Source organism: Triturus cristatus, chromosome 2_2, assembly GCF_964204655.1.
Source record: "Triturus cristatus chromosome 2_2, aTriCri1.1, whole genome shotgun sequence".
Classification (NCBI taxonomy): Eukaryota; Metazoa; Chordata; class Amphibia; order Caudata; family Salamandridae; genus Triturus; species Triturus cristatus.
Window position 1 is genome coordinate 918,666,911 of NC_140582.1, and position 16,674 is coordinate 918,683,584.

At 48.6% G+C, this 16,674-nt stretch overlaps 1 protein-coding gene across 1 annotated transcript in view; it reads right to left on the minus strand.

Annotated features, from left to right (window-relative positions):
• Nucleotides 1-16,674, minus strand: part of RBPJ (recombination signal binding protein for immunoglobulin kappa J region) — a 237,082-nt gene that overhangs the window by 114,649 nt on the left and 105,759 nt on the right. Inside the window, exon 5 of the mRNA XM_085642306.1 lies at nucleotides 4,281-4,455. Within this exon, the coding sequence (XP_085498432.1) occupies nucleotides 4,281-4,455 (175 nt within the window). The remainder of the gene's footprint in view (nucleotides 1-4,280; nucleotides 4,456-16,674) is intronic.

The following is a 16,674-nucleotide window of genomic DNA, read 5'->3' on the forward strand; positions in this document are numbered from 1 at the left end:
ACCTCCCCTCTCGCAATGTATTCATCTTTTTTTACTCATTTTATTGATGTTGAGGGAGGCTTCAGATCTCATTATAGGTTTATGTGGGGAAACTTTATATAAGGGTATAGTATGGTGGCTAATCAATTGTGCAGCTGAACTATGAGCCCAGGACGGCTCTGCTGGTGTAGCCATGCTCCTTAGTGCTCCAGATATAATTTGTTCTTGGAATAGACTAACTGAGCCTTCGGGGTTAAATGCAGTTAGCATTTTTATACATTATACATTTTAGAACACTGTAGCATAAAGTGTGCAAATATCAGGTATCTATGCCCTTAACAGATAGAGCTTATGATCAGTTGGTGTATTCCCTAACTTTCTAGAGGAGTATTCAGCTCATAACCCAAAATTGTTAGAATAAATCTGATAAAGCATTAATATGGGCACCATTACACTCATGGATAGATGCAAAACTAAAAGTGAATATAATATTCCAGTGTCTACTATAGAAGGGATAAAGTACCCACTGCCATATGTTATAAGGAAAAGATACACAATTGATGGGCGGCATGCAGAACAAATCATAACATTCACCCCTAGTCAAGAGGTCTGGGTTAAATCCATCATTCTTTTGCTCACCATGCCATGCCAGTTTGAACCCAGCCATATGCAAATCAGTCTTGACCCTGTGCCTCATGGGAACAGTCCAGCCCGAACTGCCATGCCAGGTCCGTCCATCAATTGTGTATCCTTTGCTTTCTCGCCCTAAGTGCGCCAGGTATGCCCAGCCGTGGGTCCTGGGCTCACTGTGCCACTGGAATCAAGCTATCCTGGCTGAAGAGGGGTGAAACCCCGAAACCGGTCCTAGGATGCTTGTTTCCGGTCCAGGGAGAATCTGGCTTGGCAATTCGGGCAGGACTGCTCCCATGAGGCACAGGGTCAAGACTGATGTGCATATGGCCAGGTCTAAACTGGGGTGGCATGGTTAGCAAAAGAATGATGGATTTAACCCAGATCTCTTGACTGGGGGTGAATGTATGACATTTTTCTGCATTCTGTCCATCAACTGTTGTTTTTGCATTTGTCACCTCGAGTGGGACGGGTATGCCAAGATGTGGGTCCCGTGCTCTCCATGCCATTGGAATCAAGCTATCCTGGCTGAAGAGGGGTGAAACCCCAAAACCGGTCCTAAGATGCTTGTTTCCAGTCCAGGGATGACCTGGCTTGGCAGTTCGGGATGGACTGTTCCCATGAGGCACAGGGTCAAGACAGATTTGCATATGGCTGGGTTCAAACTGGAATGGCATGGTGAGCAAATAAACGATGGATTTAGGCCCAGATCTCTATACTGGGGTGAACGTAGGACATTGTTCTGCATTCTGTCTATCAACTGTTCTTTTTGCATATGTTATAAGGATATTGCAAATGATTGGGGAGTTTCAGAACCAAATAGAATAATGAGGTCGAAGGAAGTGTTCCTTTATAAGGTTATGGAACGCCAAGGTGACTTGCAATATCCTTATCATGTATGCCAGGGGAAATTAATTGTCCATGTTTTCTTACAGGGAGGAGTCTGTTTAATACATATCCCACCAGTCCTATTGGAGTGACAGCTTACAACTTTAACAATTTGGACTGTTTACATTAATAATCTAACTTGCCTATCGTTCAAACTCAATAGTGATTTTGTCACTGAGACTTTCTTGCAGCAATATAAGGGAAAGGTCATAAGCATAAACCTTTAATCGAAATGCCTTGATGTTCCATTTAACTGGTTGGATGAACAGCGCTGTCTAAAACGTAGCTACAAAATGTTCACTTGACAAAGCAAATGATAAATGAGAACTATGAATTAACATACACATGAACCAGGTTTGTTGTAAGCTAGAAAAGCTGAAAAAAGTCGCTGGCCTCCATTAGTACTCACAGTCTAATTCAAAAGGCTTTTTGCACTTAAAAATATAGCAACAAATACTTCTTCCGAAACAGATACATCTAAAAGCAAATAATAGATTCTAGTGTTCTACACTGATGCGTCTTGTGAATAACCCATGATGTGAAGGTGAGACCCTGTTCACGATCTGCTAATCGAATGGCAATGAGTTACATTTTCCTTAAGTTGTGTAATAACCCCCAAACAAATGAAATTATAATCCATCTGTGAATTACTTCAAATGGCTTTTAAAGTGCATTCAATCGATTAGACATTTGAAAATATTTGAAGCGGTATTTTCAATTAAAGAAAACTAAAAACAATTGCTTATTCTTTTCACTGCATATAAAAAAAAAGCATTTGCAATGCAATTGGTTTTGCCTTTGGGACTTTATATGTATTTACCTATGCGACACATTATTGTAGGTACAGTAACATTTATTGTTCTAATGTGCACGAAGCAGGAAAAGGGTGTCACTAGGTGTCCCTTGGGACCTCTTTTGGCCACATAAGGTCCTGCAGCCTTTTTTTACCAATATAGCAGCGTCAGCAAAGACGCGGTAGTGGATGGAAGGAACCTCAAAGAATATGTTTGTGTGCTTGTTTTTTCAAATATATTCTTTTAATGGAATGTAACCACGTCATTGCACCCGCTACCACGTTTTCCAGACCTCCAGATCACACCTCATATTACCGTTCCAAAAAATTGTGACTGCGATTTATTTTTTTTCTTGAGGAGAGGTATTCTGTGTAACAGGAGTAATTAACAAAATAAATCAATGCCGCGAGCTCAGAGTTGGGGGGTGGGTAAGCAGTGTTGTGGGATAGGGGTGTGGTGAGGTGGCAAAGAGAGATTAAATTGTCACTGCAGTGCAAATGAAGCGTTAATTAAATGAAAAAACAAGGAAATCGAGCAGTGGCCTTCGAGGGGTGGTGGGGGCCTGCGACATTGTTGTGGGAGGGGTGGAAGCACAGGAGATTAAGGGACGGCAAGTGAACTGAAGTTTCATGCACAAGTAAACAGAACACTTAACGAGCAGAGGCAGGCCAACCAAAAAAAGAGTGCTCTCAAAGCTAACATGAAGAGTAAGAACACATGTAACAGGGGAACCCTGATGCGAGGATACAAAATTCCAAATGGAGGAACTACTAAGTGTATTCACAAATGAGCAGCCAGCATTTCTAAAGGACAGTCAGACGAAACAATGAAAAAGATGGGCATTTTGAAGCCCATATCGAGCATGTGCCACACCGAATGGGACGGGTATTCCCAGACGTGGGTCCAGTGCTCTCCATGCCACTGGAGTTAAGTTAGCCTGGCTGATGAGGGATGAAACCCTGAAACCGGTCATAGGATGCTTGTTTCCAGTCCAGGAAGGACCTGGCCTTTCAGTTTAGACTGGACTGTTCCCATGGGGAGCAGGGTCAAGGCTGATTTGCATATGGCTGGTTTTATAGTGTAATGGCACAAGGAGCAAAAAAATGATGGATTTAGGCCCAGATCTCTGTACTGGGAAGAATGGTTGACTTTGTTCAACATTCTGTCCATCAATTGTTCATTTTGCACATATCCTAGGTACAGCATACCTCGAAGAGACAGCGCATGCGCTGCCTAAGCGAGACATAACGAGAACATGATTAGATACTTCTGCCTTATTTTGAAGCCTAAGTGGTAGCCATCCAAGGCTGTGTCTGAAAGCCAATAATATAAATACTGTACTGTATTAATCAGAGTTACTGAGAAAGAACGGACTGATTTTTATTTTGTCCTCTCAGGATAGATGAAAGGCTCTGTGAAATAAATGATTATCAAATCTGTGATCTCAAGTTCACACAGATTTCAGCAATGAAATTAGTCTGCTGAACTGCAGGTGTTCAACAACAGATGGACTTTCAATCTGCTTTATATCCTGCACTGTGGGTGAAAATGTAACTAAATAGGTAATTTTTACTTACTCTAACAACTGCAGTCTGGAGGCCATAACTCATTATGCGCAAGCAGGCAGTTTATCTGCTCATTTAACTGCTTTTCTGTCTGATTAAAATAGTTTGTTGTTTCACCAGGAGACCACTTAGTCGCTTCCATGTTTCAGTAATTTAATTCCTAATAAGATCACTTAATCACTGTATGTTCAAATTTCTAGCGCAATATACAATATTTTATCTGGCCTCCAATGGTCCCCATCTTGACTCGACCAAGAACTATCAATATCTTCCAAACTTCCACCAAGTGTCCTTTTCTCATACGCCCATAAGGTAGGTCTAATTCAGACCAACATGTTTAATGTTTCACTTCTCCAGCACATAGAACAAGAAAGACATATCCTCAAAAATAACTGCTGCAACTGTTAAACGTAATAATACTTACAATCTGCATTTTTCAGTGACTGTTTCTTCTTTGAAGGTTTGGAAATGACCTTTATCCGTTTGCTGAGAAATACACCAATATCATCACTATTACCATAGAACATTTTTACTGATAACATGAAGTGCTTTCGTTTGTCCGAGTCAGATATGTATAATGTTTTGGCTGTGCAATAATTCTGTGTATAAAAAGAAAAGATAGGTTATGGCAGCAGTCATAAAATCTATTTGCCTTGTCTTCATTAAAACGTAAATTTAGATTGCTCCACGTTACTGGCTAGAGGTGACAAAGATTAACATTTCGATCATAATATACAAAAGGTATTCACAAACTAGGATTTCACATTTCAATCAATTTGTTGCTAAAAAAAGATAGAGATATCAAGTGTTTACATGCTGTGCATACTCATGTCATCAAATGGCTCTAATGGAAATTCATAAATGTTTCTCTTTAAAAATAGTTTTTGGGGGCAGGTTAGGTGTTGACCAGAGTGTTTCCGTTTTGAGATTCCGTCATGATGTTAAAAAATGTTGAGCATGGGTCTTAATATTACAACCTCTAAGGGAGGCTATACAAGTTTGCCCACAAATCTATGCTATCATAACCATCTTCTTCTGCACTATTAAACTTGCATAAATTCATACGTGTACAATTGATGTCAATACAATAATGTGCCGTGAAAGTGTGAGTAAAACTTCACATTGCGGCTCTTCATATGTTGAACAGGATGCTTGTAATGAAGGCAACTGCTGACATTTGTTCTCTGGATGAATGTGCTTCTGGCCTGGGAGCCAACTGTTTACCGGATAACAAAACATAAGATGGTGTGCACTGTCCAATCTATTTTGATGTACCTGTTATGAAATCTGACAACTAATGTTTAAGACTCTATGTAGTTTCCTTTAACTATGTGTGTGTGTATTCAGTTCTGCTCTCATGCCAGCGTTGTGTTCATGAAAGTTCTGTTTTAGAATTGTTGAATGGAGCTGTTTGTACTGCCCGGCTTTCAGGCTGGTACTGTGCTGTCCTCCAATAAACTTACTACAATATAGTATTTGGAGAAAATTTCTTTGAATGCAACACTGGCAATGAGCAAGAAGAGGTACTTGCTACCAATTGACAGAACAGGAGTGGTACAGTCTTCTTTAGAACATTTTGAACCCAGCTGATACTTACTATGAACATTTGTAAGGCTTATGTGTTCTTTGAAGTGTGCCTACTTTGACAATCATCGCGGATTTAAGGTACTTTACTTAATTTTGATGCCTTACCGCAATCCAAGGGATTTGGCATCATTCAAATTCACTCTAACGTGGAGAGACCAGAAGTGAAAGCGAAAATGGGATAGTGCTATCTGTGGATACCTCTGCAGATGAGAGTAAAGAGGTTAGAAAGCTTCCTAAGTGTAAGGTTCAGATTGTTGGCAAATAATTGGAACACATTGCTGACTCCGTGTCATCATGGACTATAATCACTAAGGACGATTTTGTAGAAAGGTTAAGTGATGCTGTGGCTGTGAAGTTGATTTAAGAGTCAGATATTGTAGCTCAAAGCTTTAACAATTCAGAAATTGATTTGGTGGGTTACACTGATGTTAGCATAGCATTCAAAGAAAGAGTAGCACAAATCAAACCATATGTAGCAGAAAAGGATGTCAATGTGCTATTGGCGGAGAGACCAGTGAGAATCCTTGCAGCAAAGAAATTGTGCTGGTGATTGATGAACATGTAAATTTTGCGTAGGTTGTCTCTCAGTTCCAGGATGTGTTCACTGAGAGACTACAAACATTGGAAGGTTATACTCACCGAATTAGGCTCAAGCAAGGAGCACAACCAGTCAAACAAAAACTAAGAAGTATTTCTATAAATATGAAAACTTAATTTAAGAGTGTATTGGATGAAATGTTGATTGGGGATATCATTGAGGAGGCTGAATCTTCTGAAGGGGTGTCTCCCATAGTTTTGACACGTAGAGGATAACACTTTTGAGCTATGTATTGCTCTACGAGTACTCAATGCTAATATTGTTGTTCACTGTCTTCCATTACCAAATATTAAAAAGGTCGTGAGCATGTCGGAAGGTGCAACTATGTGTTCCACTCTCAATCTAAGGTTGGCAAACCATCAAATTGAATTAACTGAGGATTCAAAGAGCTGGACTGCGTTTATCACCCTACAAGGGTTGTTTCTATTTAAAAGGATGCTGTTTGGCACTGTGCTCGGCGGCCTCTGTGTTTAAAAGACCGATGTTACACAAGACATGGAAGCGTTAGTTAAATGTTTTCAGGATGATATCCGGTGGCTTCAGTTCATACGATGTTGGGGGACGAGGGAACACCTTTGGTCCTCTTCTCCCCGGGACGGAGCGTGTGAGTGCAGAGGGTCTTTGGGGTGTCGGGTTTCTCCGTCCTGCAAAACTCGTGGTTCAGGGGGCCTGCCAACAGAGGCTACAGCCGACTTTGGGGAGTTCACGAGGAGTCACTCCACAGTGGACTTGGCACCTTGAGAGCTTGGGTACCACTCGGACACGATGTCCCACTTTGACACGGGCTGGGGTGCAGTGGTGATTGGCAGCCTTAGGTTTAGGCATTGCCAGAGTCCTCTTGGTCCTTCTTTTGCTGTCTGCAGGATGCATGGGACAGTTCCCCTGTCCCTCTGGAGGTCCTGGTTCCTGGGCGAAGGTTGGCAGATCTCCCGGTCTTTGGGTACTCAGCAGCTGCAGGACAAGTTGAGTTTTGGTGCAATGGGCGAAGTCAGTAGGCAGGCCTGCAGGGTCGGCACCCAGTCAGTTGCTTGGGCTTCTGTTCTTGCTGTGTGACTCTTCTCATCTGTCTTATTTCAGGATCTGCTACTCTGGTGGCAAGGACTCCCCTAAATACTGTATTTAGGGGCGTTAGGGGAGTGTAGGGTAGTACACAATGGGCTACTGACCCTTAGGCTCACTACACCCCCTATATGCCCACTGGAAGCGGGCATAAACCTGAAGGAATCTGGCTGTGTATATAATATATCGAAATGAGATCCCCACATGATTTACAGGCTCAAGTAGATAAGACTAATGCTCTCTTTTGTGGTAGTGTGGGCGGGCAGTTAGGCTTATCAGAGAGCAGGGCAGTGCCAAGCATTTGTTGTACACACACAGGCAGGAAACAATTACACACACTTAATGACTAAATCGATGACCAATGGTTTGTAAAACTAATACTTTAATATATTTATTTTTTAGAACCAAAGATGCTTTGTTGCATGAAAAGACATTTTGCAATATCAATGCTTTTCAATGTAAAAAGAGGACAGTGCATTTTTCATTGTTATCTTATGGAAAGAAACACAATCAGCAAAATGCGGTAAGTCAACGATTTACGATATTGAGTTTCTGGATAATGAATCAGTACCAGGCAAGGTTAAGGTAAGTGACAAAACAGCACTACCAGCGGTTCGGGGACGGCCAGGTGCAGAGGTCAAACTCTTTATCTAGTGCCAATGTTATCCAACGGAGAAAGTGGGGAAGGGGACAATCAAAGTGGTACTACTTACGGGTGAGTAGCAAGGTTTGGTAACTCAGTCTCCGGGGCTTAAGGTAAGCACAGGATGGCCCACAAGGTAGCACCAAACTTACACCCTCAGTGGCACAGGGGCGGCCAGGTGCAGAGTGCCCACACAGCGTTGGGCGCCCATTGCAAACCAATGGGGAATCTCGAAGTTGGAAAAAGGCTGCTGGCTCATGCCAGGAGGCCCATTAAAGGAAAACTATAGCTGTACAGATAAGCTGGTAAGTGCTGGAGTATTTTGGACACCATCAGTAGATGCCCCCAAGGCCCAGGGGCTCCGGGTGCAGAGGTTGTTTTGGGTTCGGAAATCAGCTTACCAGTGTCGTTGAAGATGAGGGTCGTCGTGCAGAGGCTGCAGGTGTTGACATGGAGTCCGGAAGGGATCAACCTATCTGGGACTCTTGCTCAGGATCACTGGGGATCCTTTTCTGGACCCGTGTGTCACTTGGACTCGGGCGTGGGCATCTGGTGCAGAGGTGGACGGTTTTCCGGTTTCACAGGCAGAGCTTTGGTCTTTAAAATTTGTTTTCTTTTGGAGTTTCGCTGTCTACAGGAGTCTTTATGGAAGGAAGGCAGTCCTCACAGGGTTTTGGAGGTCGCTAATCTGCAGGACGTGTCATGGAAGTTTGCGAAGTTAGCAGACAGGCTGGCAGGGCTGGGATCCGGTCAGCAGCTGGAGCTTCTTGTCGTGCAGGATTCGGCTCTTCTTTGTTCTCTTCTTCATAAGTCATAATTATTCTGAGGAGTAAGGCTCAGGGGTGCCCCTAAATACTAACTTAAGGGGCGTTACAGGGGTCACAAGATAGTGCCCTCGCTCTCAAGAGGTCAGGAGCAATGCCAGCTCTGGAGAGAGGTGTTATCACCTCCACCTTCAGGAAGGCTGGCAAATCTGCATACCAAGGCAGGAGGCTTCAAAGGCCTGCTGCCAAGGCTTCCCCAGACAGGGGAATGCCACCCTCTGTCCTGGGCCCATCTGGCACCAGGACAGGCGGGAAAATTAGCTATGCAGGAGGCGTGTTGCACTGACAGGCTGGCCACACTTCTAGGGTGACAAGCTTGAAACTTTAGAAAACTTTAGAAATTCCACCATTTATTTTGTGGTGGAATTATGAACTCTGGGACAGGGTGATGTCCACTATCCAAAGGAAGTGGTCATCTAGGGGGTGTAGTGACCCCAGCGGTAAGTAGCTCATTGGCTAATACCCCTCACTTCCCTTAACATCCCTAAATTGAGTATTTAGGGGACCCACTGATACCAAGACTTCAGATTTCTATGGATCAAAAGAAGACGACTGATGACCTGAGAACCGAGGAACACGTCTAAATTGGCACCAATCCTCCCTGCCAACTACACCCGACCCTCGTGGAGCAACGGACTCGTCCTGCCACTGGGCAGACCTCAAGAAACCTGGAAGGCTGCCAGTGCTTCGCCAATTGCCAAAGGAACTTCCTTGGAGTAAGAGGAGCTATTTCCCTCCAACCGCAGGCACCAAAGAACCAAGAGGCCAGCACACCTGCCTACCGGCTAGGGGAGTACGACGCAGCAGCTGCCAAGGAAGAAATAGCAGTGCTCCTACAGGTCAGATCTGTCCTTCCTCCAAGTGGGAGGACACCAGGACCGACCGGAGAACCACAACACGAATACCTGGGATACCAGACCTTTTGCAGCAACCCAGGTTTGTTGTGTCCAGTCCAGACACCAACGACAAGGAAAACCGACCTGCACGTCAAGGGACTTTAGGGACAGTGGAACCATGTGAGAAAGTGCCATCTTTCTTGCATGGTATGCCCCCACTTTTTGCTGAATTGCTTATGTACTTTGACTGAGTGTGCCCTGGGCTCCTGTCAATCAGGTGCCCAGGGCCTATGTTCCTTCCCTAAAACTGCATTGAGGCCTAAACGCAATTGGCATCTCTGACAACATGTCAGCCCCTCGTAAATGGTACACTAGGTACCCAGGGCACTGTGACCAGAGAAGGCCCCTAAGGGCTGCAGCACTTATTGTGCCACCATTAGAGGCCCTGTACCCTGACACACAAACACTGCCATAGCAGGCCGAGTGTATTGGTGCAGAACAAAACAGAGTCGACATGGCACACATACCTGTGTGCCATGCCCACAAACACTCTGCCCTGGCATACCTCAGTCACCCATCTAGCTGGGTGCCCTATGCCAGTGGTGCATGCCGCCTTTGTGAGCTTCCCCAGGCCACTTGCTGTACTCTGCAACTGGCCCCCACCGGTTCTAACCCCCACTCTGGCAGGAAGACTGGCGGGAAAGCCCAAGTGAGGAAAGGGGGTGTGCCAGCCTCTGCCAACCCCACCCCTCAGGTGGGGGAGGCGAGGTGAAGCACAACTCCAGGCTCTCACCATCTTGAGGATGGGGAGCCCTGCCCAATCAGGATTAGGCTCCTGCCCCCTCCCACAGGAGACTGGCAGGATAGGGGGTGTACCCACCCCAGGGAAGGGACCCATTGGTCCCTGACCTCTACCTACCTGTAACGCCCCTAAATTTGGTATTTAGGGGCACCCTGAACCTTCCTTCCTCAGATCCCGAATCCGAAACAAGCAAGAACAAGAAGAAAGAAGACCTGCCGTGCAGCTGCTAACAAGAGGAAGACACCAACTGACTTGGCCCCAGCCCTACAGGATTGTCGACCCTCAAACCTGCTCCTGCTAAACCCCGGCGTCTCCAGTGGTCAGCAACCACGAAAACCCCGGAGGACCCGACTGCCTTGCTCCTCTAAAAGACTGGGACTCCCACGAGCAGTGGTTCTGCTCAAAGCAAGTAACAAACCCCTGGTGCCAGCCGGGAACCGCGACTCCTGCACACTCTGCACCCGCCGAGCCCGGCCTGTGCCTGAGTGGACAAAGACCACGAGGACGTCCCCCCGGCGACTGTGACCAAGAATCCAGCACCCAAGGACCCTCCTCGACACTCCCGACGATGCCTGCAGCCTCAGAATCAGGGACCCCACCAACCACGGCCAGCAAAGGGTAAGATATCCGGACACGAAAAGACACCTCTGCACCCAGCGCCCTGCGGCCTCCCACTGTGGCCAGCTCCTGGGTGCCTACCTAACCTACAGCATCCCAACTTACCTCTCGAAGTAAGGCTCCAAAGCACCCAGCCGGCTGAGTGCCCCTGGAAGTGCAACATCTATCCTATTCTACTTCCCCACTTGCCCTGTGTAAGTGACCAGGAGCCCAGCCCCCACAGTAGCGTGGCCTGCCTGCTAGCAGCCACCAACCAAAGGTTGAGTACTTACCTGAAAACCGATAACCTACATTTTTTCCATAGGGTAACCTTGACTGGTTTCACTTGGAAATTCTTCTAAGTGTCAAGTTTTGAAACTTTAAAATATTCACTAAAAATCAGCCGATCAACGAAAACGAAATGACTCACCTGTTATCAGGAGAGATTCCAGTGCTGGATCTCGGTGCCCAGCACTGACCCTGAAAAGTAATTACAACTGTACTTACCGATAACTTGATTTTCCTCCATAGGATAACACTGCCTGGTTTTTGCCAGAAATTCTTCTAAGTGTCGATTTTTGAAACATGCAAATATTCCTTAAAAATCGCCTGTGTAACAACGATTTCTTTCAACTGTTTATGCACCCACCACGCGACACATAAGTCGCTCCCTCTGCGTCCCGTCTAACCTCCGCTAAGCGACTCTCTGATTGGTCCTCTGCCCTGGGTCTCTGCGACGCTTGGAGGGTGTGGAATCCCCGCAAGTACCAATACACCCACACCGCGGTGGCCCATCACACTCACTCCCATATCGACCAGTTCCTTGTGCCAGCCACCGACTGCCAGTTGGTGTTGGGGGCCAATATTCTGCCCCGGTGCATCTCGGATCACTCCCCTGTTTCCCTCCGTCTCGGAACTCATCCCGATGGCATCCGTACGATCTGGCGTATAACCGCCTGGTTCCTGCAGGACAAGGAATTTGTTGACTCCCTTGAACAAGAGCTGCGGCACTATTTTCTGTTCAACACGGGATCGGTCGCCTCGCCGGCTACGTTGTGGGAGGCAGGCAAGGCTACTCTGCGAGGAGTGGCTAGAGGCCTGGTCATGCAAGGCGCGCGGCTCAGGCCGCCCGCCTTGCACAGCTGGAGGCCCGCGCTGCACTGTTGGAGGCGGCCCAGGCCACTACTGATAGACCTGATTCCACCCGGCAACTTGCTTTACTCCACAAGGAAATTTGTCACGTTTCCTTGGACTCCGCTAAAATGCTTTGGCGTTCCTCGGTGGCGCGCGTGTATGGCTAGGGTGATAAAAAGGACAAACTGCTCCATAACTTAGTCTCGTACCCCAAAGCGGACCGCGTCATCCCGGAGGTTCGTGACGCGGCTGGTTGTCACCAATCCACCTCGCGGGCCATTGCCCAAGCCTTTGCAGGTTACTATGCCAATCTGTACGCAGCCAGGCCTCCCGCGGCCTCTTTGGCTGCGGTGCTGTTAGAGACTGGGACCCAGCTGCCCTGCCTCCCCAGGAAGTCTCCGAGACCTTGGATCTCCCCGTTTCCCCAGAGGAGATAAAAGGGGCCATTTCGCTCCTACACTCGGGCAGGACGCCTGGGCCGGATGGCTACCCCCAAGAATATTATGCAACCTACCGCGAACTACTGGTTCCGCACCTAGTGGCGCTGTTCCAAAACGTAGTGGACACGGGGACTTTTCCTCACGAAACGGATGTGGCCACCATTGTGGTCCTCCCGAATTCACACCCGCCCTCCCTTGCCTGTGCGGACTACCGCCCTATTTCCCTCATCAACACCGAGGTGAAAATCGTTGCCACTGTATTGGCTCAGCGTATCCGCCCCCACCTACACGTCTTAGTCCACCCGGACCAGAATGGTTTTATGCCCGCCCGAGGCACTCGGCACTGTATACGTCACCTCGCCCTCGCGCATCGCCACCGCCTCTCCCCGTATCTGGCCTTGCTGCTCATTGATTTTGAGAAAGCGTTTGACACGGTTGCTTGGAGCTACTTGGAGGACGTGTTGAAAATGATGGGGTTCGGCCTTCCGTTCCGGCGCCTCATCCATGTCCTTTATTCCAGTCCTTCAGCGAGGGTCTTAATTTAGGCTATACAGACAGAAAACCTTTTGTTTTCCTGTCTGTATTTATTGTTAAATGTGGATAAAAACCGAAATTGGGTTGTTTTTGAGTGATTCTAAATGCTGTCATTCATGACTGCCAGGCCAATAGCAGTGCAGATTGACAGGCAAGGGGATTAAAAGAATATAGAGATTTTGGTAAAGAGCCTTAATTTGCCCAACATTGACACTAAAAATTACATATTTTCTTACAAGTGCATATTTGGCCATACTAGTGTGCGTATATCATTGAAACCTATCAGGCATTCAGGCATGAGTACACATTAACAGGTTAAATAAATTCAGAAATATACACATTTCAGCTTAATTGTTTCACAAAATCTAAAATAGATATGGATTAATACAGGTAAAATTAGCAAAAAATAAATATGGATAATACAGACGGAAATCACAAAAATATAAATACCATAAAACAGGGAGCCCTAGTCTTAATCAATGGAGTGCTTTCGCAGAAATTTCCCATCCAGAGGGGCACTCGCCAAGGTTGCCCACTTTCGCCACTCTTATTTGCGCTGGCGATGGAGCCCTTGGCCTCTCTTGTACGCCAGGACTGTGGCATCCGCGGGTGGGCTTGGGACCCCTTTCAGGTCGACACGATCGCCCTTTACGCCGACGACATCCTTTTTTTTCCTGGCGGACCCTGAGACCTCCGGCCCGCGATGCCTGGAGGTCCTCTCCGCCTTTGAACGGGTCTCGGGCCTGCGGCTCAATCCGGAGAAGTCCACCCTGGTGCCTCTCCACCCGTCGCGTGCCTGCTTCGACTGGCAGACAAATATTCCCCTGCGCAGGCAGTCCTTCAAATACCTGCGTGTTTGGATCGCCCTACTCCCAAAACTCAAATGGGCCCTGAATATTACGCCCCTGGTCAACAAGACAAAAGCGGACATTCGAAGGTGGCAGTCCCTCCCTCTCAACCCCCTTGGCAGGAGTGCCCTTTTTAAAATGATGGCTCTCCCCTGTTTTTTGTACATTTTACAAAATGTCACCTTTCATCTTCCGGGGAGCTGGTTCCGTGAAATTGATGGTATCCTTACCCGGTTTCTCTGGGGAGGAGGGAGACCGCGAATGTCCCTGGCGCATTGCCGTATACCTCCCTATGACGGGAGCATGGGGGTGACCAACCTTCACCTTTACTATCTAGCCACGAGGCTCATCGTGATCCATGATTGGTTCGCGGGTGGCTGGTCCGACCCAGCGTACCGGGTGGAACTTAGTTGGATGGACTTCCCGCAACTCCAGGCCTACTTGTATGGAGCCCTCATACCTCAGGATTTCTCCCCCGTCACAAGGACAGTTCTCTTGGCTTGGCGCAGGGAGTTGCGCCACACAAAATGGGACCGGAAACTTACCAGATGCCCCTGTGGTGTGGTGCGTGGTTGCGAGAGGCCTTATCTCTTCCAGACTTTCACCGATGGGATAGCATCGGGATCTCGCTTATTGGGGATGTCTGGGTGGGGGACCACATCAGAACCTTTGCGGACTTGCAGCAGCGCTACTCCCGCCACCCCTCTCAATCTTACAAATATTTATAACTTAGACATGCCCTTCGAGTGCACATTCCATCTCCCACCTCCTTCCCGGAGTTCAGTCCTCTAGAAGCCCAGGATATGATGGGGAATCTGGATAGAGGGGGGGTGTCATGGATCTACCGCTCCTTAGTGAATAATGGCCCCGCATCCTTAGACTCGCTGCGTACCCGCTGGGAGGGGCGACTGGGCACACTAGATGATGTGGACTGGAGAGATGCCCTCATGGCCCCCAAAACACTGACTACCTCCTCCAAGCTGTGGTTAGTTCAACTTTATTACTTACACATGGCGTACCTCACCTCTGCACGTCTTTACAGCGCCAGTTTGCGGCCCTCCACGAACTGCACGAGATGCGATCATGCCCCTGTAGACTTCTACCACATGGTTTGGCAGTGTCCTGCCCTGGCGGCCTTCTGGGCGGGGATGGAGCAGGAACTTACAATGACCCTGGGTGGACGGTCCCACATGACCAATTGCGCTTGCTTTTGGGTGTGTTCGATGGCCTAGATGGTTCCCGAGCAGATAAGCGCTTAAAGCGAGATATTACGGCACTCTGGTCCCAGGCTAAGTCTCCTAGTATAAAGAAATGGAAACATGGGGGTTGACTGGTGTGGGACTCAAGAGGAATCCCTCTTTGAAGCCCAGGGCTGTCCTGCACTCTTCAAGAAGGATTGGGGCGGGGGGCTGGGGGCGTGGCTTGGCGCCGACAGCGATGGCCGCCTAACTACGGAGCTCCGCCGGAGCGAAGGCTCGAAAACCCCGATAAATCCGCCTAAAATCCGGCCACACGGGAGCTGAGCTGTACAATCGATGTCGGAAGCAACGAGGCACCGGGAAACCCCTGAAAAAGTTGTTAGCTCCGGGCGGGAGCCTGCAGGAGTTGGTGAAGTGAGGTGCCGGCAGAGCCGGGGAGTGGGCGCGGCTCGGACGTGGCCGCGTGAGCGCGAAAACGGCATATTCCCCAGCCAGCAGCCTACGAGACTAGTGGAGAGGGGCGCCTGTACCTGCGGGCACTGCCGGAGGTAACAGCCTACACGGCGGGGAGGAGGAGACCTGGTTGGTGTGAACCCGCTGGCTCGAGGCACCGGGACATGAGCGAGGGACTGGCCAGGCTGGGAGGTGGAGCGGACCTCGCACGCGGTCCCTGTAAGCGAGGAGACCCAAATGGGCACACTAGATGATGTGGACTGGAGAGATGCCCTCATGGCCCCCAAAACACTGACTACCTCCTCCAAGCTGTGGTTAGTTCAACTTTATTACTTACACATGGCGTACCTCACCTCTGCACGTCTTTACAGCGCCAGTTTGCGGCCCTCCCCGAACTGCACGAGATGCGATCATGCCCCTGTAGACTTCTACCACATGGTTTGGCAGTGTCCTGCCCTGGCGGCCTTCTGGGCGGGGATGGAGCAGGAACTTACAATGACCCTGGGTGGACGGTCCCACATGACCAATTGCGCTTGCTTTTGGGTGTGTTCGATGGCCTAGATGGTTCCCGAGCAGATAAGCGCTTAAAGCGAGATATTACGGCACTCTGGTCCCAGGCTAAGTCTCCTAGTATAAAGAAATGGAAACATGGGGGTTGACTGGTGTGGGACTCAAGAGGAATCCCTCTTTGAAGCCCAGGGCTGTCCTGCACTCTTCAAGAAGGATTGGGGCGGGGGGCTGGGGGCGTGGCTTGGCGCCGACAGCGATGGCCGCCTAACTACGGAGCTCCGCCGGAGCGAAGGCTCGAAAACCCCGATAAATCCGCCTAAAATCCGCCCACACGGGAGCAGAGCTGTACAATCGATGTCGGAAGCAACGAGGCACCGGGAAACCCCTGAAAAAGTTGTTAGCTCCGGGCGGGAGCCTGCAGGAGTTGGTGAAGTGAGGTGCCGGCAGAGCCGGGGAGTGGGCGCGGCTCGGACGTGGCCGCGTGAGCGCGAAAACGGCATATTCCCCAGCCAGCAGCCTACGAGACTAGTGGAGAGGGGCGCCTGTACCTGCGGGCACTGCCGGAGGTAACAGCCTACACGGCGGGGAGGAGGAGACCTGGTTGGTGTGAACCCGCTGGCTCGAGGCACCGGGACGTGAGCGAGGGACTGGCCAGGCTGGGAGGTGGAGCGGACCTCGCACGCGGTCCCTGTAAGCGAGGAGACCCAAATGGGGCTGCGACAGCTACCATCGTAAAGGCCAGAGGTGCGTTGAG